The 23,441-nt window shown below is 45.6% G+C and overlaps 1 protein-coding gene across 9 annotated transcripts in view; it reads left to right on the top strand.

Annotated features, from left to right (window-relative positions):
• Positions 1–23,441, top strand: part of MCF2L2 (MCF.2 cell line derived transforming sequence-like 2) — a 3,251,461-nt gene that overhangs the window by 1,046,158 nt on the left and 2,181,862 nt on the right. For all 9 annotated transcript variants that reach the window (XM_069618639.1, XM_069618638.1, XM_069618642.1 and 6 more), the window contains exon 9: positions 10,758–10,872. In XM_069618639.1, coding sequence (XP_069474740.1) covers positions 10,758–10,872 — 115 coding nt within the window. The remainder of the gene's footprint in view (positions 1–10,757; positions 10,873–23,441) is intronic.

Genomic DNA, 23,441 nt, shown 5'->3' on the forward strand with positions numbered 1-23,441 from the left:
ACGATAAACGAATCATGTGGAATGCCATTGCTACGTACGCACCCCCCCCCCTTCCTGCCAGGTCATTGCCGCATCACATACCCCACATCATCATGCATGAAATGAGACTCACCGAGTAGCCAGGATCTGTTCCCTGCGTGTCGCTCCATGTAGCGTGGTATTGTAGAGTTCCTCAAGATCATAGAATCATGGGTTGATCCAGGGAATCGGGCACAACGATGTGTAATGATCCTGTTGGAGTCACACACCATTTGTACATTCAGAGAATGGAATTGTTTCCGGTTGCGGTACTGGGCCTCCATGGCATGTGGGACGACCAATTCCACATGGGTGCAGTCGATGGCACCAATGCAACCCGGTATGCCGGCAAGTGCATGGAATCCCACTTTTGTGTTGGTAATTTCCTGCTCCAAGCGTGGTAGAGAGATGTAGTCGTCTGTGTGCTTCAGGAGGGCATCGAGCACTTGCAATAGTGTCCGTGAGAACAGTGGCTGTGAAATGCCATGCAACTGTCCGACTGTGTGCTGGTAGGTGCCTGTGGCCAGGAAGTGGAGTACAGACACCACCTTCAGTAGGGGTGGGATGGCGGTTGGGCTATCTATCATGCTGACAAGGTCAGCCTGTGTCATGTCCACAATGGCGGTTATGGTGTCCCGGTCCAAACGGTAGAGGGTGTGGATCTGCTCATCAGTGAGGTTGAACGGATGTGCTCGGAGGCGTGGGATTGCGGGCTGCCTGCGTGGTGGTAGTGGCTGTGCTGGCGGCCCTTGCTGGCCCTGCCTTGCCCTCCTCCTCCTCCTGCGTCTCCTCCGTGCGGCCGGTTGTAGTTGGTGTTCGTCTTCTTCTTGAAGTTGGAGTACCTGCAGTGCTATCAGGTCCCCCAGGGCCAACATAGCTAGTCCTGCCGGTAGCATTTCGGAGTGGTTGTGGGAGGAGACTGGGCGTGCAATTTATGTGTTTTCAGGCTGTATGGCCTCCACCTGTGGTGATTCATTCCACCTGTGCAAGCTGCTCTCCCCTTTGGGCGAGCACGTCCCGCACACAACGCTGCAATTCGACGAATGGCATCTTGCTATTACAATCATGTATTTGTACCCGATGGCAGTGTAACATTGGTTGATATGTTCATTCGGCTATGGTCCCATTGTTTCACATACTATCTTTGCAGTCGCGAACAGACTTGTGAAGGGTCAGTGGAACGTAGTACTCGAGTAACGGTGGACCCTCATGCATCACTGTACCGAGGTTCAACGACGGGCGGGGCGTCCCATTTGTGAGTGAAGGCAGTTGCCATTTTCACACACAGCCGCACTAGATGGATTAATTTGTGATTTCAAGCGGCCACAGATGCCTTTTCGACGTGATGTTGCAAATGAGGAATTCGAAGGGCGGCGCTTTCGGTTTTCAGCTAGCGGCGAGGAGATGCCCACAGGTCTGACTGCAAATATAACGTTCTATTGTTCAATGTCCTTGGGACAGGGGCCATGGCGAGGATGCAATGATTGATATGAATAGTTTGGGATGCGCAATGGCGAAGTGGACGATGAGGCCGGACGTTCCCAAATACATGTTACTTCACAACACTGGAATTACGGGCTGGGGCACAGTGGATTTTGCAGGCTGCATAACGCACAGACTCAATGGAAATTTCACATGTTATGTGAGTATGGAAACAGGCGTTCTCATTACGGGATGAGGGAATGATGAATGGATGCATGGACAGATGAATTGATACAGAGTTTGCCATGTACAGGGCTTCTTGGAATCTGTCCGCCTCCCCTGCGCTATGTGATGCAGGGCTGCCATAGTGGGACCATCGTCTATCTGGCCTTGTTGAGCCCTCCCTGTCTCGACGCGCCTTCAGACACTTGTGTCTATGCACGTTACCAATCCCATCTGATGGATTCTGTTTTAACAGACGCATGCACAGGTACACTCGTTTGTGATGGTGTTTTCACCTCGATATAGATAGTTATGATTCGCAAGTGGTTTTTGGGTGGTGATGATCCTTTGGAGTGGGCTAGCATGCATATGGCTGTGGATTTGGTGTGATCATTGAAGTGAGTAATTCAAATGTAGTTCTGATGGCCATACTGTTCTTTTTCATTTCATTTGGTTGACAGGTATCTCCTCCCCTTTTGCCACTGCCATCTGTATGCCACTCCTGCAGATGGATTTTACTCCCGACACCTGCTGCTTCGTGTTAATCAGTGGAGCAGCATTACGATCTTATGGGACGATCGCCAATGGGCCACATGCCCTTACGCAGTACTAGTGGCTAGGAGCAACATTTCGGCCTTTCAGCTGGACTAGTGCCTCCCTATTGGGACGGCCCTGCGGTTCTAGGCGCTTCCATGTTGCCTTTTCGTACGAGAATGTAGCCCCTGTGTACCATGAAGGAACAGGGCGTCACACAAGAAGTAGCTGGTCATTTATTGCGGATGCAGCCCACAATGGTGAAATGTGTTTTGGAGTTCATGGCCTAATGGCTGTATGGGCTTGGTGAATTTGTTGTGCATTAAATTTCTATTCTGATATGGACCGTGTAGCGTTCTTCTTTGCAAGTGATGTGGCATATTCCTATTTGGGGAGCGATGTATTGTGAGGAGATCTGCATTGGGTTCCAGCTTCGGAGTATAGTTGCGTGGTACTGTGCTGGGCGCGTTTGCCTACGAAGCCCAGTGAGGTCAGGGATGAGGGCTGCCAATATGACTGTTTTAATGATGTCATGCTCAGGGGCGGGGGATTAGCTTTTGTGTAACAGATGCCGGTCAGCCAGGTGGATTGGTGGAATGATGTGATTTTCGGAATATTGCTGGTCACAGGTGCCTGTGTTTGCGTGCGTTTCTTGGTGGGAGACTGAGGTCATGTCCATTGGGATGCCTTCTGTATTCGTGCCATCTGTGCCCTGCAGCTCCCATTGGCCCCTCTTGAGATTCATTTGTTCGTTGGCAGGCATGGATGACTAGTACATTTCACTGGTTGCATTGTGTGACTTCATTGCACCTACGGGGAGTTGTACAATGTGGCCAGGGAGCGGTGTACAGGCACTCAGTGGGGCCGTTTACGGTTGGTTCGCGATGCCGTACTTCTCACCATGGCGGAATGGTACTTTCCGCCGTGCTTGATGGCGTTAGGTGCATGTCCGCTAGGGTCAGAATTCGCGTACCGTTGCGCCATGGTGGTAATTACGGTTTGGCATGGCGCGCGCGCGCGTACTTGGTGCAGTTAGCGTTGGCGTTCACTACGGTGTCGCTAATGGCATCGTACTTTGCGGTGACGGGTCATAGTCGCACCGAGCGCTATTCGATGGCGGTATTGCATTTCCGCCATCGTTTTTCGATTTCCGCCAGGGTCGTAATGAGGCCCAATGAGCCATATTCTCAAAGATTGGCATCAGGGCAAACGTTGCCCGTGAGGATCCTTGAGTTGCACGGTCTCCCTACTTCGGAAAGCCTAGACGGAAGCAAATGTGGGGATGCCTGGAGCATCTTTGAGATGCTCAGAAGCATGTGTGGTTCTGAAGGTTTGCACTATGACATCTTAGAGATTTTCCAGACATCTTCAGATTTGCTCCAGTTTTGGGGTTTGTGAGTCAGGTTTTGGGCAGCAGGTGCAAAACAGACATGTTCATTGGCATCTCCGGCTTTGCTCCAGTCCAAATATTTGTGAAGCAGGCAAAATGTCTTACAAGTGACAATATCGGCCCAACTAAACAGTGGTGGGTAGTAAGGCATTCAGCTTTGAATGGAGCAAGAAAAGGTGACCAAACTAAAGGACCCGAAGCCCCCATGCAGGAACTCCAAGTCCTAAAAAGATCACGTTTTTAGATATAGTTTTCAGTATAAAAAGTAAGGGTCTTTGGCCACACAACCTCATAGGCCGCTGCCTAGAAACAGGATGCCATCTGTTTCACGGTGTTGCCAAAAGTTCATGTGGAGGCCCAACTCTACCTAACTTCAACAACCGGGGACCACCTACAGGTGGATTTTCCTGTCTGCCTTGATATTCCAGGCAAAATAATGGGACCCCTTTCAGTTTGTTCTGAGGGGGCCCCCGAAGTTCATGCAAGCCAGAGACATACAAAGGCTTGGAGTTAAGAGGGTGGCTGAACAGTGGGGGCCTCGCTGCACCGAAGTGATATGCTCGTATATTCTGGCAGCTGCTTTATCCTGCCCCAAGGTTCATCAATATTTCAACTTCTTCAAGTGTGAATTCATATTTTGGACATGGAAGTATATTTTAAAGGTTGGATTGGCACTGAATTAAGATCTGTGAGCTGCAACGCCAGTGCAAAGCTTCAACCACTCTGCAGAAAATAATTGGGGTATGGGCTAAAGGTAACCCAATGTTTTAAAAGTAGCTACTAATTAAAATAGGACACAGGCTGGAATACTTATGTAACTGCACTTCCGTTTGTGCTTTTTTTGTGTCCGAATGAAGGTCTTCAAAATAAGCAGAGCAGCGTTGGGGGAGGGTTGGGTAGGTGGGGTGGGAGGTCTTATCTCCCAAAGGAATGGAATTTTAGTTTAAAGGAAGCCTTGGGGTCCAAGCAGGAGTTGCATAAAATGGGGGTCATTACGAGTTGAGCGGTAAGGGGTTAACAGCGCCAGTAAAGGTGCCGGAGCGGTCAACCCCTTACCGCCCTATTATGAGGCCACCTCGCGGAACCCGGTAAGGACGCCTGATAAAACCAGGCATCCTTAGCGGGTCCTGCGAGGAACCAGCATGCTAACAACGGGCCCGTTATTAACGGGCCCGTTGTTAGCATGCTCCCCATTCCCATTGAGCCCTAATGGGGGCTCAAATAGGAATGGGGATGTACCGGGTCCGGGTTCCTTGAATGAGGAATTACCGGGCCCTCCAAGGTTGGAATGGCCCAGTAATTCCTCATTCAAGGAACCTGGTACCCGGTAAGGGGGTAGCCATGACGCTATTAGCGGCATGGCTACCTTCTACCGTGTAATGACCCCCAATGTACTGGCCACCACATGCGCACACGCTGCACCTTATGTTGCATACACAGCATGTTAAGGTCTCAAGAAAGTCATCAACTTGATGATGTAGGGTTGTAAAAAGCAGGTGGATGCAAAGTACATGTTTTGAACCTATGAGATGCCTGTTTTTCCAATAGCACCTGTTGAACGCAGTGCCGGCTCATAGCCTTAGCCTGTATTTAGAATGTACAGGCACGCATTGGGCAACATGCATTTTACACCTACTTGATTTGTAAAGAAATGTTTAATGCATGGGATAGGCATTTCGACAAGATATTTGCAAGGTTGAATTGGCAGGTGTTGTGGTGTGATTAACATGTATCATTAACATTTATTTTTGTTGCATTGAGGGACGAGTCGGGATCTTGCTGCTCACCTAACATCCGTGGTTGTATCCTGCTGCTTGTCCCAGGATGGGTGGTGCAGTTTTGGAGGGAGTATGGAGGCGGTGGGATGTAGAGGGGTGGCAGCTGATGCAATCCAGTCTGGAGGAGGGTTGCCTGCCTGTTACTAATAGGGATGACAATTTGGTGTATCCTGTGTCTAGTCCCCTGAGCTATAACAGTGGTGGTGACTGGTGAGAAGTATTAGTTTCCAAGAAATATCTTCACGCACCACCTTTGTGGGCACAGATTGATTCTTGCGTGAGTGTAGGTAAGACTAACCTGACGTGTATGATAGCAGACTGTACTGTGCCTGTGAGTATGGTCACCACTGAACTTCTGTAGGTTTGCTGAAGCCTCAGAAGAAAACGAGACGGCCATTATGAAATATTGGCGGTAGCCAGCAGGGAGTATTAGGGCAGCAATCCAGTTTTATTATGTTAGGAATCATTTGTCTAAACTGTATTACATTTTTATTTTTTTCTAAAAGGTACTAGTCTAGAAGTGCTTTCAAAACACACAGTTCTAGAAGGCATGTGGGGCAAACCACAGAGTCACTGTTTACAATAGTTTCTAAAATATACTCAGTTTCAAGGACAGGCTGGCCTATAGGGAACTCTGGAGATTTCCCAGAGGGCCTCTTGACCCTGGGCTTCTTTTGTGTGGTATTTCCATATTTTCCCATAGAAAAAGGGTTGGGATTGCTGAAAATGTATAATATGGGGTTGAACATTATTTCCAGGGCCTCTTTTAGAACCCAGTCCACCCCTGTTTTGAAATCAAATGACCAAGAAGTGCTTCAAAAATACATCATTTGACTCGTCGTTTTATTATTTAAAGAAAACACGTTTTTTGAGCTGACACCTGGCTTCATGCATTAGTTGGTCTTTAACATATGTGATTAACCGGATCAGGCAGATCACCTGTGGGAGACGGCTTACCTCAGAAAGCAGCATAGTCCCTTCACATAGAGTGGAGAAATGCTTTCGCTGGCCACATAGGGAGGAACACGACCCTCCCCTCGATAGAAGGGAGGTTGCATGAATCATACACAAGATCAGAGACTTAATGTAACAATCCAGCTTCAGGATGCTACTTCAAGATCAGAGACTTGATGTAAGATTCCAGCTTTAGGATTCTACTTCAAGATCAGAGACTTGATGTAAGATTCCAGCTTTAGGATGCTACTTCAAGATCAGAGACTTGATGTAAGATTCCAGCTTTAGGATTCTACTTCAAGATCAGAGACTTGATGTAACATTCCAGCTTCAGGATGCTATTTCAAGTAGAGGACGGCCAAATGGGGACTCAGAGCCCACTACCTGGTAACATCAGTGAGTTGAGAGAAGGTAAAGTCTTATGTGATTTGATTTATTGGTAGCGTCCAACCGCGCATTCAAAACATGCACTTGCTTCAGAAGGCATGCATTATTCGGGCTGGACAGGACATAGAGAAAAGAAAGGGAGAGGGGAGGTGGAAAAGGTGCATGATAGAAAGGTGCAAATCATTCAGAAGATAAGGCACAGCAGATGTCCTTTCCGGGTTCTCTTGAGGAAAGGGGGCGTGGCTTCATGCTGCAGGTGGGGCGAAGAGGCTTCCAGGCAAAGCGTGCGGCTTGCACGGCAAAGAAGTGGCCTTCCATGTAATGTTCTGGTATCTTGAGCTTTTGCGAAGCAAAGAAGTGCCTGAACAAAGGGTCCTCGTGATTGGGCTCTAGGCCTTTGTGGTGCACAGCTCGGTGGGTGTAGGTGATTAGGGGAGAGATGAGAAGCAAACATCAATGAGTGTGGTGTGGCCAGAGGCCTTAAGGTTGGAGATTCCTTTGGCAGCCTCATCTGGGTGGCTAAGAGCAAAGCAATTAAAGAAAGCACATATAAAGGGAACTGAGATGCAGGATTCATTTTGTACTGAAAGATGATAGGAGTTTGATGTATCTTGGAACTTCTGCAAAGTACGATGTGGCCTTGGTGTTGCAAAGTCTCGGAAAGGATAGCTCAGGGGCAATGCACTCATCTTGGAAGCAAGATGACGTAGAGCATCACAGGTTTGATCCCTGGGACGGCGCTTAGAAACCTCTGGGTATTAAGCACGTTATAAATAACCAATTACAATTCAAATAAATAAATAGCTCATTACAAAGTTTAATTTCCACAGGGGCCAGTCAGCAAATAATCCTTCTGAGAACAACCAAGTACTGATGTTTATTCACTTTTTAAAATAAATAAATAAATAAATAAATAGGCATGTGTGCAAATTACCATACAATCAATTTCAGCTCTTACTTTACTGCACAAAAACAACCAGTATTTTCAATATTTAGAGTTACCAAAACTAGAATAAAAATGTGCATTCGACTTCTAAGGCTGGTCAAAGACTGGATTCAGAGACATGCCGTTATGCACTTTCCACATTGGTGTAAAAATGTTCTTCCTTTCTGTTAAAGAATTTGGGGTCCATAGTTTTCCAGTCAAAGATCATCAAATATCATGGATGTTGCCCCATGTTTAATTTTAATTTCTGCACTTTAATGAATTGGAGATGCTTAGACATACAACAGCACTGTGATCTCATAGCCCCTGTATTCAAAAGGAAGGATAACGGCAAAGGTTACAGGAGTCTTGATGGCTTTGCAGAATTAAAGTTGATTGTGTGTAGAGGAGGGGAATTCCATAGGCTGGGAGCCATGATGGAGAAGGCTTGGGCCCTCACTGAAGGTTAGAGAAGTTGAGATACTTGAAGCTTGGAGAAAGCCATGCAGAGACGTCCGGCGAGAGTGGATGTCCAGGTGATACAATGTATGGTGGACACTGCTGAGGTTTTTGAGTTCAATTATTTTGTCCACCTGAAGAGACTGTAAGGCAGTCAGAGCAGGGGAGATGTGGACCCATTTCTGTAGTCAGACAGGCAGATGGGCAACAGTCTGCCAAATTCTCTTGCCCCTTCGAATGAGTGAGAATGTTCTCCCCCAATATGCAAATAAGACTTATCTTTTAAAACATTCCCAAAACCTTCAATTGTTTTTCGATGTTTGATTTTCACTGGCGTCCACTGTAATTAGAAATCGATCTTCTGCAACTGTTTACTGGTATATTCATGTTGACTTATGGAATGGCTGGAATTCAGAAGTTATATAATTGGTGCCTAACTCGTCGTTCCAGTCACCAAACATTTTTCCAGTAAATATATTCCGATAAAATATGACAGCATACAAAAGTTGACCAAACTGAGATTATGGTCGAGTTAGGTATTTCTGCTTCTTAACTTGCATTTATTTCTTCTAAACATGTATTTGGATATTCATCAGGGGTTTTCCGCATTCTGAAATAGTTCCATATAGCAGAGTCGCCTAAATAGTATTCTTTTATCAGAACCCAAAAACAAAGGACTTTCCCTTCTCTACAGAGAGGGGGATATCTCAATGATGCCTCCTTTGGGGCCAACATGTCCACAAGAGAGATTCCTAAAGTATCTTGAGTAACACGCCAACTACTAATGATCTTCTTGATCAGCAATGTGCTAAGAATAATCGACCTAATTCTCTGAAAAGTGAACATTTCAATAAAAGTATAGTGTTAGGATAAGAAGGGAATTATCTCGCGATATAAGGTTGCGACATGGTAGGGGATGAAAAAAAAGCAATGTTGCAATGGTTGAATACTAAAGCATTGTTTTGAGTTCTACGAGGATGGATGGATTGGGGAATCATTTAGGGAGGACGGTGGCCACTTTCTTCTTCATACGTTTTGCCCTGGCAGTGACTTGCCGTCCACAAGGAGAATGGATTGACTGAGAAGGAGAATACAAGGTTTCAAAGGCAGAGTTTTGTTAATAAAAGCAAGAAAGGGAATTTTAGTGACTTCTGTATTAAGGAAGGTATATGTGTCCATAAGCCTATTCGGGAGACCAAAATATATGAATTTAAGAACCAAAATGAAGACAATAGTGCTACCTAGACAGAAAACAATGTTTCCTACTGCTACTGTGAAAGCTTTGAGCTGAGCTATTTGTACTAATGTCCCCCTTCAGGCTGTCTCTCTGCCTATTTCTTTGCAATGTCTATCATATGGGAGTGCCTGCTGTCATTAATGCACATGGGGTATCATACCACATATAAGAGGTTGACATACCGTTGCATTTGAAGCTTGGAGGATCTATTGAGGCACGCTACTGTTGAAATGGTGGCAACATGTGCACAAAAATGGGGATCTTGTCTGTTGGTCTATTAAATAACGCCAGCATTCCCCTAAGCCCGCGCAATCAGAAAAGACGCCAGAAGTGATGTTGTCTGCCCAATCAGAAAAGAGGCCAGAAGTGATATTGTCTGCCCAATCAGAAAAGAGGCCAGAAGTGATATTGTCTGCCCAATCAGAAAAGAGGCCAGAAGTGGTAATGTCTGCCCAAACCTCTCGTCCACCTGTTTTGCTTTTCCAAAAAGCACACGGATATATGTATTACTTATCTTTTTCCCAAGTACACTAAAGTTATTAGGCACCTTTATTCAAAACAGTCCTTGAGACACTACAGACTAACATAGGTGAGAAAACCTGTTTTTTTAGTGATTCAAAGGATGCAAACAATATCCAGAGCTCACATTAAAAAGCATCTTTCACTGAGGTTTGAGGAGAAGGTCCATTGCTGTTCTGAGCGCACCCAGAATGCATTTCAAACAGAGTCCATGTTTTTTTGTCAACGATACTACATTTTAAAAGCATTACACCGCCCCACACATCTAGAGGAGATGTGTTAAAGGCACAGTTCTATCTCATACCTGTGAAAGAGGTTTCAAAATGTCTGCAATTTCAGTAGTGTATGTCCCTTATTGGAGCTGTTGGGCGCTCTAAGTACTGGCCTTCCTGCTAAATATATACAGTAGTTGCTCCTCCTTCACAGAACAACTCGTGATTATGCTGAAATCCAGTACCAAGCTCACATCTTTGGAATTGCCTCACACCAGAAAGCCATATAATCTTTGGAAATTAGTACAAGCCCACATGTCCAAATGATCTAACCAGTGATGCGAATTTTAATGAATGTGTTTCTGTTAAGTCTCAAGAATGTGTAGGTGTTAAATGTGTTGATGGAAGTGTCTAATATTGTTACCCGGAGGAGTGGCTTAACGCTTAATAGCGACCAAATGCGGTGGCATGAAAGAAGGTGGCAATCATTAAATGCATATAATTAAATACATACCACTCTTTGGATAACCAATTCTGCAATCATCTAAATTCTGGTTTAACAAACCCCATGCTAAGCAGCCATTTTTGAATTGCAAGAAATTCCAATCAATAGCATGTATAAAGTGTTGCATGTGTCCAGAGGCATTCTTAATATCTTGCATGTTTATTTTAACAGTCCATGGCCTTCCTTTCTCTCCAGGTTACTGGCACAGCTATATGAGACTGAAAAAGCCTTTGGTCAGTTCTGGTCCAGACACCATCTCAAACTGGAACAATGTCTGCAGCTTCGGCACTTTGAATACGACTTCCGGGAGGTATTGTCTTTTTTAATGAGCGACATTTCATGTTTTCGAGATTTGACAAAGCATAGCCACGCTCTAGTGTACTTCCATAACCCACAAAGGCTTTTCATTGTAACTTTGTGATTCTTCTGAGAACTGCTCTTCCCAAACGTTTCTTCCTAAGAGACGGGAAGTGTGCCCGCCATCTGTTATGGCGCTATCCTCACTCTGCCCTGAATCCGGCTCATGCTCTTGCAGTTAAAAAAGAAAGACAGCTTGGGGGCGTTTTGGCGCTGGAAGCAGGATTCCAGGACCGTCGGTTGGCTTTATGTTGAAATATAAACAAGAACCACTTTCTGTTATTATTTTATTACAATGAATGTGTTCCTGTCGCTGTTTTACTGTTGCATGGCTGCTGTCTGGTAGTTTCACTTCTTGGCACTCACAAGAGTGCGTGTTTTCTGATGGTACAAGTTTGCCAATTCACCTGGCGGAAGTAAGCCAGTGTGGCGGAGCCCCTGCGCAACTCTCTCAGCCCGAGAGGCAGATGTGCACTGGCTGGTAGAATGGTCCACCTTCTGCTGTTTTGGGGAGAACCTCCTGTGACAGGGCTTGTTGCTGCCTCATAGATTCTTAGGATAGTGCTGCGAGGAGGAAATAGGAGTCCGTGTACCGAAATAAAGTAGTGGATCTGTGGCCTCTGTGTGGCACAGAGTAGATGGGTGCATAGTGCAACATCTGGCAAGGTGCTGTGGCCGGGGCGGGTCGACAACCAAGTGGGTGAAACAGGGGTGGTGTCCCTGTGTTGTTTTTCTTTTGGTCTCAGTCAATGGGATCATTTATACATTGCGTAGACTCGCTGATTGTATATCCACTAGAACGTGTACATAACATCTACCTGAACAAATGCCACTTCAACAGGAGCCTGGGACTGCAATAAGATTGCTCCATCATGATCGGAATTTGGTAATTTACTCCAAATCTTCGGTCCCAAGAATGAAAGTCTCATCTCTGCTGCTTTAACAGAAAGCGCGTGTTCTTATTGTGTGCTGAGACTGAAGAGGGTTCACTTGGGGCCTCATTCTGCTGACTTTCTTTAACCAGAATTCTGCATTTTGTAATGTGAGGGTCTCAGATGGTTAGTTATTTTTACCACCATAGAGAGGATAACGCATTCAGATCTGCATATTATGTATTTCATGTTTAAAAAAATGTAATTTCTTTCCCTATTTTGACAGTGCAAATGGACTGTGTGCAGTAGCAGGTCATACCCTTACTGTATCGTGTCTGAAAATGCACAGAAGGTGCAGCATTGACCCTTCTGTGGGCTACATTGCGCACGCAGCGATATGGTGGCCATTTTAGGTGCTTACATTTTCAACCCCTTTTAAGGTCCCCAAAGCACGTGTTTCCATCTTAACATAAAGGGATTCATCAGGACATCCCTTGACATAGGGACAAACCATGTGTATTGCTGGACTTATTTTAAAATGTGTTTACCTCTAGCTTTCGGCAGGAGGTAAAAAATCGTGGAATCTATGGGAGGATTTTGTGAAGGTGTCAGAATCGTGTGGACACCACATGTGTTAAATACCATCTGAGTTGTAATAAAGCAGGCAGTAAAAACAGGAGATATATGAAATGTTACCTGTGTTTGCTGCTGTCACCAGATTCATAATTAGAACCTTAACAGGATTCAAAGACAGAGGAAGATTTCTCTACGACATGATCCATGCACAGGGTTAATTCCAAGACACAAAGAGAACAAATATGTTTGCAGATAATAATGCCCTGGTTGTCTCCGTAGACCACTAATTTAAGTGTTTGTCAGGCAACTACAATATTTTTTGGGGGAGTATTTATTGATTGCGGACCTAGCTTTCAGAAGCAATGGGGCACTGCACTTCAGTGGTTAATAGGATTACACGCTAGGTGGCGTAGTTACAACAGGGCTGTTACATTAAAGTTAAGCAACAGAAGTGATCATTAGGGGTGAGGTGGTGATCAGCCGGCTAGTCGGATCAGGGGCCATTATGGTCCGTGAAGAAGGTGCTATTTGAAGAGGAGGGTCTTGAGCTACTCTCTGAATTGCCTAAGGGTGGATGTGAGTCTAATGTTGATGTGTGTGAGGCTCCACAGCTTAGAGGTGCTGCTCGAAGGAGCTTGTTTCCTGTTTCTTTTTCTTGTTTGCATTTTTGCAGCACTGATCTCACCTGGCCCTTGCTTCATGTGGAGTGTTGGCCACCAGAGATGGTGATGCTGTCGGCCAGGTAGGAGAGAGTGTGCAGGATGACAGCTTTGGAAACCATGTAGCTGGTCTTGAAGGCGATGTGTGTAGGAACAACCAAATGTAGTTCGCAGGTGGATGTAATGTGGTGAAATGTGTGAAGGCCTTCCATGAGATGAGGTAGAGTGTGGAGGTCAGAGCTCATTGGTACCCAGGTGGAAGTGGGTAGCCCGGTGAGCAGGGCATTTCCACTGTTCAGGTGAGGAAGGACGAGGGCTTGTACTGTGGATCTGATCAGAAGTTATTTTCTGTAGAACAAATTATTAAACTGGTTTCTTATATTGCACTGCATGCCAGACTCCAGCCTCGAAGCACAGTACCGGGACTGGCTACCAAAACCGCTCTGCTCAGTGAGGTGTTTACAAGACCAGAGTGTTGCCCTGAGCTATCCTTCCCGGAGAAGAATGAGCTTGATCTTCCATAAGGGAGATAGGTCATATCAAGCTGTCTGGCTTTCTTTTCTATTTGTGTTTTTAAGGAGAGATGACTCTGATGTGGAATCCCAGGGATGTATCACATGTTGTCCGCTGTGGGGAGATGCCCTCTGGGTTTATGGTACGTCTGGATCTGGTTGTTTTTGGTGTTATTGGAGAGGAGGAGAAATTTCGATTTGGTGGGCTTCGGTTTGAGGTATTGCACTGGACATCCAGGTTTGTATCAGGGTGAGACAGGCCTGGAGCTTGTGGATGGCTTTGATTGAAGATATTTTGAGATAAAGAAGAAATGCCCTGTGTCTGCCATATTTAAGTCACCAGACTACCAGATACTGGAGAAGGAAAAGGGCATTCCCGTGCATTTAGGAATGGTTCCCCAGGCTGATGGAGCCTCATGGGGAAGAGCATTTCACCAGTGTAAAACAAACTGTGGTCTTTGCACCGCGTTTCCTGGACCACCTCTAAAATACACCACCCAGGAAACACTGCTTAGGAGAGGCTGCATCACATGAGGGCACGTAACAGGGAGGAACAAGGAAGTGAGGGATCAGGTAAGTGGATTGTTGCTGTAAGGGCTGTGGGAGAGGTGTGAAGGTGGTTGGGGAGGAGGTGTGGTCTGGATGGTAGTGGCGAGGAGTGAGCTTAAATATGATGGTTTGGGGTGTGCTAGGGTAGGATGGGGGCTCAAGGTGCAGCAGGGAGGCAAGGCGGGTGCTGAGGCGTATACAATGGAGGGTTCAGGGGGTGACACCCTGAATGGTGGCAAAATCCTGCCCAATGGAGACCGCTCCAAGGCTATCTAAAAAAAGCTGCCTTTTTTGAAGTGACATCCATGAGCGGGATAAACACATAGAACAGTGTAAACATGCATTTCTACCTTACAACCTAGACGATGGCCGCAGCACTAATGACCATGGTCTGTAAACTAGAATAGAGGACATGCTTCCAGGTTTGCCTCACCCACTTTTCTTTCGGAAGTCACAAACCAATCTTTTGAACTTAAACACCACATATAAGCCACCTTCCTCCTACTATGGCCGCAGGCTGTGGAAATCCCCCAGAATGCTGCATATTCCAGCTAGAGAAGCCAGCTCATGGGAGAGAGCGAGAGACTATCAGTACATACATTTTACTACCATTAACCTTTTCCAGCAAACAGAAGATTTGAGAAATTGCAATGCAGCTTAGAGCTCCCAAATTGCTGTGTCATTAACACCCAGACCATAATGTAGAGCGAGATGGTCTTTGTTGGATCCCAGGCACCCATCTCCCTGCAACTCCTTTATTCACCACTTTACGAACCTTTAGGAATGTCAGAATCCAGATCCAGATGATGTCGTTCTTGATGGGTAATCCCCCTCTAACCGTCTGTGCCTTGTCGCTTTGTTCTTCTCCTGCTTTTACTCTCATACTGTGTCTCTTTCAAGTTCCACCCCACCCTAAGCCTTGGCCGCTTGCGTACCGAACCCAGAGGCTAACTCTCTCAAGTGCCTAAAAACAATTCACATCTTGTGTATGCGCTACATAAAAACCAATCTACTCAATAGGTGATCAACTTTCACCGTCAAAGGGTACGGCCTTGATCCATGGCAGCTCTCTCATATCTGAGAGGCGATCGAAGGTCTGATGAGAACAAAACACCAAGCTATCCAATGTTACATGCCAGTAACCAGGGATCAAGAGGCCACTAAACATTACCTACAAAGCACTTATTTGGCAAGCCTTGAAGATAAGGTATAATCCAAATATTGCCTTAACACAAACACACCAACGTCTTGAGGCCACCCATTGTCATAAACAGTATATTGGCATATTGAAGGCCCCCCGAGGCATGTACAAATTCGCATGCCTCACAATGACGTGCAGTCTGAGGTTTCCTTGTGTGGTCCCATTGTTACGGTAGAAATTGTGGCATGATTAAGATATGCGCGTGCTGTCACGATGGCAAGCTTGGAGACGTATGATAACTGTAGAGACAATGCTGGCTTTGTCAAACTCTGCCAAGTGGCAGATCTAAATTGGCTGCACAAAGAGCATTTTGTTAATCTCCTGTTTGGCCAGGCGTTGAAAGAACATTTTGTCCACCCCGAGAAGCTGTTACCTATCTGCAATATATTAAGCCCTGTAGTGAAGGAGGCGCGAGTATCCAATTCCCCCATGCCGCGCTCCTGCAAAGGCTTTATGACAGGTGTGGGACTTGAAATGGGTTAGTTGGCCAACGCAACTTCCTCCTGTTTCTGAGTAATGTTGTTCATTTATAGTTGAGTCCTGTAATGCAGGAATGAGTCATTGATAAACGAGATTAAAGAGCAATTATGGGCATTCGCCAATCAGGAAGTAGTAGATTCATAATGCCAAACCATATAATTATCCAGAAGAAAGCTGCTCCAAAAGACTGGCTTTCCGCTGTAACATCTCTCCGGCAATGAGCAATGCAATTTAGCGATGCATTCAGTTGTTGCAGCGATATGCAGTTTGTGTGGACACGGATCAAAGTAGAAATGAACAACGTCAATTAGTTTCTACATAAAAGAGGTGATGTAGATGTTGTGACATGATGCCCATGCCTGTAAACAGAGGAGCTGCTGTCTCCTGGCAGTCTTTGAGGGAGGGAATAGTGTGTTCAGGCCTGCATACAGTGAGGATGGGTGGGCGCTCGTGACGTGTGATATGATGTCACCTAGAATGTTTGGAGTGGAGCTGGGCGATTGTGTCTCAAGGGTGGTGGTTCAGCTGGTGGGTGTTCCCTCGCATATCTCGCCCCCCTCAAACATGCAACATAAAAAGAGAATACAACCACGTGAACTTGGACACGAGGGTCATGCGTACTTATCGAAACTTAACTACAAGAACCAGCATGCTACTGTAGAGAACAGAAGCACATCCTGCTCTGTTTACTCATACCTGCATCATCGATGTTCCCCAACAGGAAGGATTCCAGAATATTCCTTTTAGTTTTGGCTGTTAGCTAGCGCTTGAGTGGCATCTACAGGCAGACAGTGTCACAGGAATACTAATGGGAGGGAGATAAGATGTGTGGAGGAAAACACAGCCTGTTGGTGTTGCTCGGCTTATACCCACCCATTGATCACGAATTGGACATGCAAATTCCTTGGGCCATTTCCGCCCACTACCCACCTTCCGCACCAGAAATACACTAGGATGTCTTTGAGCTATCTCTCTCATGTAGTATCATCACATTGTGTGCTGTATATGGGAGAGTTAATGGCTTAATTGCCACTGTAAATGAGCGCTTGGTGAAGTGAAAATGTCTTAAACAGGTTTGCATTGCTCCCCATTATTTGTAAGCAATAGGTCTGTTCTTGCATCTGTTCCTTTCATTAAGTCCAAAAGGCTTGGGTTGTGTATAGGCATTAAATAGTCATTTGCACCTCACTGACGTCATATGACCAGGTGCTTAAACCTTTTTTCAGCTGTGGCCATTGTATGGCAACATAGTACCAAGATGGCAGTTACCTGCCAAATGCCAACCCCATGCCTACATAAAAAACAAAACTGTTGGCTTTGCCGCCGCTTGTTTTTGATGATACCTGATTGGCTATTGTGACATTCACTACACACAATCTTAAATGCGGCTTCCCAGCAAATGATGACACGTTAGGTTTAGTGCTGGACGGAGCATCTTTAAACAAAGATACATTCCGTAATCCAAATAGTTATTTACTTTTGAAGATGCATGTATGGGTGCAAACAAGGAGAATAGTTTATTTTAGCATCAAAGCCCATTAAAGTCTTCTTTGTATGTTGTTTTGATGACAGGGATTTGCAAATAGGGCTGGGTATAGTGCTTAATTGGTGAGGAGGGGGTGCTTGCCAGGGCTCAGCCTTGGCACTTATTTCTGAGCCCCGGCACTTATTTTTAAGCCCAGCTTCATTATATTGTGGTGTTTTGGCAATTTTATTATTTTAACTTTCATAGTAACATAACAATCAACAACAGTGTGCACTGGCTAGAGTCACTGCATCCTGGGCTGCCTCATTGTTATTCACAAACCTGAGGACCCAGGTTGGCAGGGCAGGATCATTTATCCATTCTCATGAAAAACAATTAGATGCAAGGTGACGATCCTGGGCACTGATGCTAGCCAGGTCCACACACTGCTCCACTCAGCCTGCATGACATTGCTGCAAGTTCTCTAGTGTAATAACCAGCAGGGTGGGTGGACAACAACAGGACAGTCACCAGCCAAGAGCCACAACACAGGGGAAAAGTCAGTGAAAAGATCCACATCGAACAGGAGGGCCAGGCATGATTGCCAACCTATGCAGGACAATCTTGCTGCAGTACTTAACAGGCAACTCATTGGTTTAGTAATGATGCGTCCTTCAATTTCCCATAGGAGGAAAGCATGTTTGCTCCTTTTTCCTGTGCATAGATGGTTAGCATGCTCCACTTAACACTGATGCGATTAGAGCACAATGTTAACGATGATGTCTTTTAAAGAAACACTTAAACATTTATTTTATTTCAAGACACAACTAATATGTTATGTTGATTTCACATGAACCAGTAGGAGCTTTAACCGCAAATATATTGACACCATATGGAGCAGGGTGTGACACTGAATGGAGCAACAGTGGGGGGTCTCAACAGTAGATGGGGGAACTGCTCCGCCCCCATGCAAGAAAATATTTGGGCCCTGGCACTTATTTTTGTACACATTAAGCAGTGGCGCGGATATCTGAACAGCTTTGGCATTGTGTACATTCCATAATGCTCCAAGAGTACCACTCTGACAATACAAGAGGGGTTTCCTGCGTAATGTTGCGGACCATCGCACAAGACCGCAAATACTGCAAATAATAAAGGCCTTAATGCAGGAATTCTGCATCTGCCTATTTATATCATGATACATATTGGCCCCGTTCTAAGATGGTCTACTGGTCCATGGCATGTGTTCCATTGGTGTCTGGATCCCTGTTGATAGAGCCTGCCCATTTGGCCACCTCTGAACCACAGTCACTTGATCGAGGTTCCTCCCTAGAGGTCAGCCCCATTGTCCAACTAATTATATTAAACGCCTGTGTTATGGAGTAGATGGTATGAGCCTTAAGCCTTGGTGGCCTCTCCCAGTAGTAAGGCCTAAAGCCATCAAAAGGTTGAAAAAGGTTGGGTCAACAGCCTGAGATTAGTCATTCACAAGATTACCCACATATCCTGCGTACACCTCTGCACATTTCTTATGGCCAGTATCTTCACATCTCTTAGGCTGCGTGAATATAATTCTTCCTAGCCTCTATTCAACACAGCATGCACTGCAGATGTTGACTTTTCAATGACGGGTAAAGCTGAACATTTCTCCCTCGCCTATCTACTGAAAAGGCTACCAAATGGGTGAAGTGCTTTTACCTTTGACACACAGGTGAAGATCCCATCTCATTGAATTACCAGGAGCAAGTTAGATCTCAGTGTCAGAGTGACCATATACACGTATATCTTACACACCTGACAGGTATTATCCACCTAGGGCACTTGAGTTTTTATATAGCAGCGATTATTTAACTTTGCACAGACGCTGCTGTATTTACTTTTCACTGGACTTCTTGGGTACCATTAATTTGTTAATTGTTGTACCTGAAGTCGATCATGATATGGACACAGCGCTTTAAAAGAGAATTCTCCTCCTGTAAACCCTGCAAACAGATTTGTTCTGCAGCAATGTTTTTTCGCTATCTCATTGGATTTCTCTGGCCAACTAGAGTACCCTTCGGACCCACCATCTTTGAACTGGCTCACTCCGAGGGGACTAAGAAACCTGAGCTCCACAATCATGCACAAAGAAAAGAAGGTCCCTCCCCAGGAATTTTGCTGAATAAGGATCCTTGCCCAAGTGTGTTGATACAGGAGTGGGGCACGCAAGCTGTTGCAATCTGGAGTAGGGGCCACAAGGAGGATGGAAATGGGAATGGGCAAGACACCTGAAACATAAGAGACAAGGGCACAACATGTCTTTGGACACCAAGGAACAAAAACCAAGCAGGGCACAAACTACTTTAGGGCTCCCAGAAGCAATATCAAATTAGGGCATAGATTACATTGGAGTAACCAAGATCCATATCGCAGAAGGGCACACATTAAAGGGTCCTAGGAGAAACATCACAATAAGACGCAAATGATATTGAGACTTCCCAGAAAAAGTCATTGTAGGGCACAAAATGCATTATGACCACTAGGAGCAACGTCAAGGTAGGGTGCAAGTTACATTGGTGCACCCAGGGAGACAATTCACTGTAGGGCATTCATGATACATGGTGATACCTAGAAGAAACATCAAAGTAGGGCACAGATGTAATTGGACCACTCGGGAGCAGAATCCTTATAGGGCACTATTTGCCCTGGAACCCATGTCAGGAGCCTCACAGCAGGACATTCATTACATTGAGTTCTGTCCCATACCTGTTTGTAGAGCAGACTGCAGCAGATCATGTGGCAGAGCAAGGCACAGGAGACAAGGGAAACAGGTGCCATGTTTTGCATCTTTCCTTTGCCACCAGTCTGGGAAAGGGTGCCCTGGGAGGAAGCTGAGCATAGGGCCGTTGGGGGTCACGTGGTCTGGGGAGGAGGTGTGGTCTGGATGGTAGTGGGAGGATGGCGAGGAGTGAGGAGTGAGCTTAAATATGATGGTTTGGGTTGTGCTAGGGTAGGATGGGGGCTCAAGGTGCAGCAGGGAGGCAAGGCGGGTGCTGAGGCGTATACAATGGAGGGTTCAGGGGGTGACACCCTGAATGGTGGCAAAATCCTGCCCAATGGAGACCGCTCCAAGGCTATCTAAAAAAAGCTGCCTTTTTTGAAGTGACATCCATGAGCGGGATAAACACATAGAACAGTGTAAACATGCATTTCTACCTTACAACCTAGACGATGGCCGCAGCACTAATGACCATGGTCTGTAAACTAGAATAGAGGACATGCTTCCAGGTTTGCCTCACCCACTTTTCTTTCAGAAGTCACAAACCAATCTTTTGAACTTAAACACCACATATAAGCCACCTTCCTCCTACTATGGCCGCAGGCTGTGGAAATCCCCCAGAATGCTGCATATTCCAGCTAGAGAAGCCAGCTCATGGGAGAGAGCGAGAGACTATCAGTACATACATTTTACTACCATTAACCTTTTCCAGCAAACAGAAGATTTGAGAAATTGCAATGCCGCTTAGAGCTCCCAAATTGCTGTGTCATTAACACCCAGACCATAATGTAGAGCGAGATGGTCTTTGTTGGATCCCAGGCACCCATCTCCCTGCAACTCCTTTATTCACCACTTTACGAACCTTTAGGAATGTCAGAATCCAGATCCAGATGATGTCGTTCTTGATGGGTAATCCCCCTCTAACCGTCTGTGCCTTGTCTCTTTGTTCTTCTCCTGCTTTTACTCTCATACTGTGTCTCTTTCAAGTTCCACCCCACCCTAAGCCTTGGCCGCTTGCGTACCGAACCCAGAGGCTAACTCTCTCAAGTGCCTAAAAACAATTCACATCTTGTGTATGCGCTACATAAAAACCAATCTACTCAATAGGTGATCAACTTTCACCGTCAAAGGGTACGGCCTTGATCCATGGGAGCTCTCTCATATCTGAGAGGCGATCGAAGGTCTGATGAGAACGAAACACCAAGCTATCCAATGTTACATGCCAGTAACCAGGGATCAAGAGGCCACTAAACATTACCTACAAAGCACTTATTTGGCAAGCCTTGAAGATAAGGTATAATCCAAATATTGCCTTAACACAAACACACCAACGTCTTGAGGCCACCCATTGTCATAAACAGTATATTGGCATATTGAAGGCCCCCCGAGGCATGTACAAATTCGCATGCCTCACAATGACGTGCAGTCTGAGGTTTCCTTGTGTGGTCCCATTGTTACGGTAGAAATTGTGGCATGATTAAGATATGCGCGTGCTGTCACGATGGCAAGCTTGGAGACGTATGATAACTGTAGAGACAATGCTGGCTTTGTCAAACTCTGCCAAGTGGCAGATCTAAATTGGCTGCACAAAGAGCATTTTGTTAATCTCCTGTTTGGCCAGGCGTTGAAAGAACATTTTGTCCACCCCGAGAAGCTGTTACCTATCTGCAATATATTAAGCCCTGTAGTGAAGGAGGCGCGAGTATCCAATTCCCCCATGCCGCGCTCCTGCAAAGGCTTTATGACAGGTGTGGGACTTGAAATGGGTTAGTTGGCCAACGCAACTTCCTCCTGTTTCTGAGTAATGTTGTTCATTTATAGTTGAGTCCTGTAATGCAGGAATGAGTCATTGATAAACGAGATTAAAGAGCAATTATGGGCATTCGCCAATCAGGAAGTAGTAGATTCATAATGCCAAACCATATAATTATCCAGAAGAAAGCTGCTCCAAAAGACTGGCTTTCCGCTGTAACATCTCTCCGGCAATGAGCAATGCAATTTAGCGATGCATTCAGTTGATGCAGCGATATACGGTTTGTGTGGTCACGGATCAAAGTAGAAATAAACAACGTCAATTAGTTTCTACATAAAAGAGGTGATGTAGATGTTGTGACATGATGCCCATGCCTGTAAACAGAGGAGCTGCTGTCTCCTGGCAGTCTTTGAGGGAGGGAATAGTGTGTTCAGGCCTGCATACAGTGAGGATGGGTGGGCGCTCGTGACGTGTGATATGATGTCACGTAGAATGTTTGGAGTGGAGCTGGGCGATTGTGTCTCAAGGGTGGTGGTTCAGCTGGTGGGTGTTCCCTCGCATATCTCGCCCCCCTCAAACATGCAACATAAAAAGAGAATACAACCACGTGAACTTGGACACGAGGATCATGCCTACTTATCGAAACTTAACTACAAGAACCAGCATGCTACTGTAGAGAACAGAAGCAAATCCTGCTCTGTTTACTCATACCTGCATCATCGATGTTCCCCAACAGGAAGGATTCCAGAATATTCCTTTTAGTTTTGGCTGTTAGCTAGCGCTTGAGTGGCATCTACAGGCAGACAGTGTCACAGGAATACTAATGGGAGGGAGATAAGATGTGTGGAGGGAAACACAGCCTGTTGGTGTTGCTCGGATTTTACCCACCCATTGATCACGAATTGGACATGCAAATTCCTTGGGCCATTTCCACCCACTACCCACCTTCCGCACCAGAAATACACTAGGATGTCTTTGAGCTATCTCTCTCATGTAGTATCATCACATTGTGTGCTGTATATGGGAGAGTTAATGGCTTAATTGCCACTGTAAATGAGCGCTTGGTGAAGTGAAAATGTCTTAAACAGGTTTGCATTGCTCCCCATTATTTGTAAGCAATAGGTCTGTTCTTGCATCTGTTCCTTTCATTAAGTTCAAAAGGCTTGGGTTGTGTATAGGCATTAAATAGTCATTTGCACCTCACTGACGTCATATGACCAGGTGCTTAAACCTTTTTTCAGCTGTGGCCATTGTATGGCAACATAGTACCAAGATGGCAGTTACCTGCCAAATGCCAACCCCATGCCTACATAAAAAACAAAACTGTTGGCTTTGCCGCCGCTTGTTTTTGATGATACCTGATTGGCTATTGTGACATTCACTACACACAATCTTAAATGCGGCTTCCCAGCAAATGATGACACGTTAGGTTTAGTGCCGGACGGGACATCTTTAAACAAAGATACATTCCGTAATCCAAATAGTTATTTACTTTTGAAGATGCATGTATGGGTGCAAACAAGGAGAATAGTTTATTTTAGCATCAAAGCCCATTAAAGTCTTCTTTGTATGTTGTTTTGATGACAGGGATTTGCAAATAGGGCTGGGTATAGTGCTTAATTGGTGAGGAGGGGGTGCTTGCCAGGGCTCAGCCTTGGCACTTATTTCTGAGCCCCGGCACTTATTTTTAAGCCCAG

This window comes from Ambystoma mexicanum, chromosome 10 (assembly GCF_040938575.1).
Source record: "Ambystoma mexicanum isolate Mex_15411 chromosome 10, UKY_AmexF1_1, whole genome shotgun sequence".
Classification (NCBI taxonomy): Eukaryota; Metazoa; Chordata; class Amphibia; order Caudata; family Ambystomatidae; genus Ambystoma; species Ambystoma mexicanum.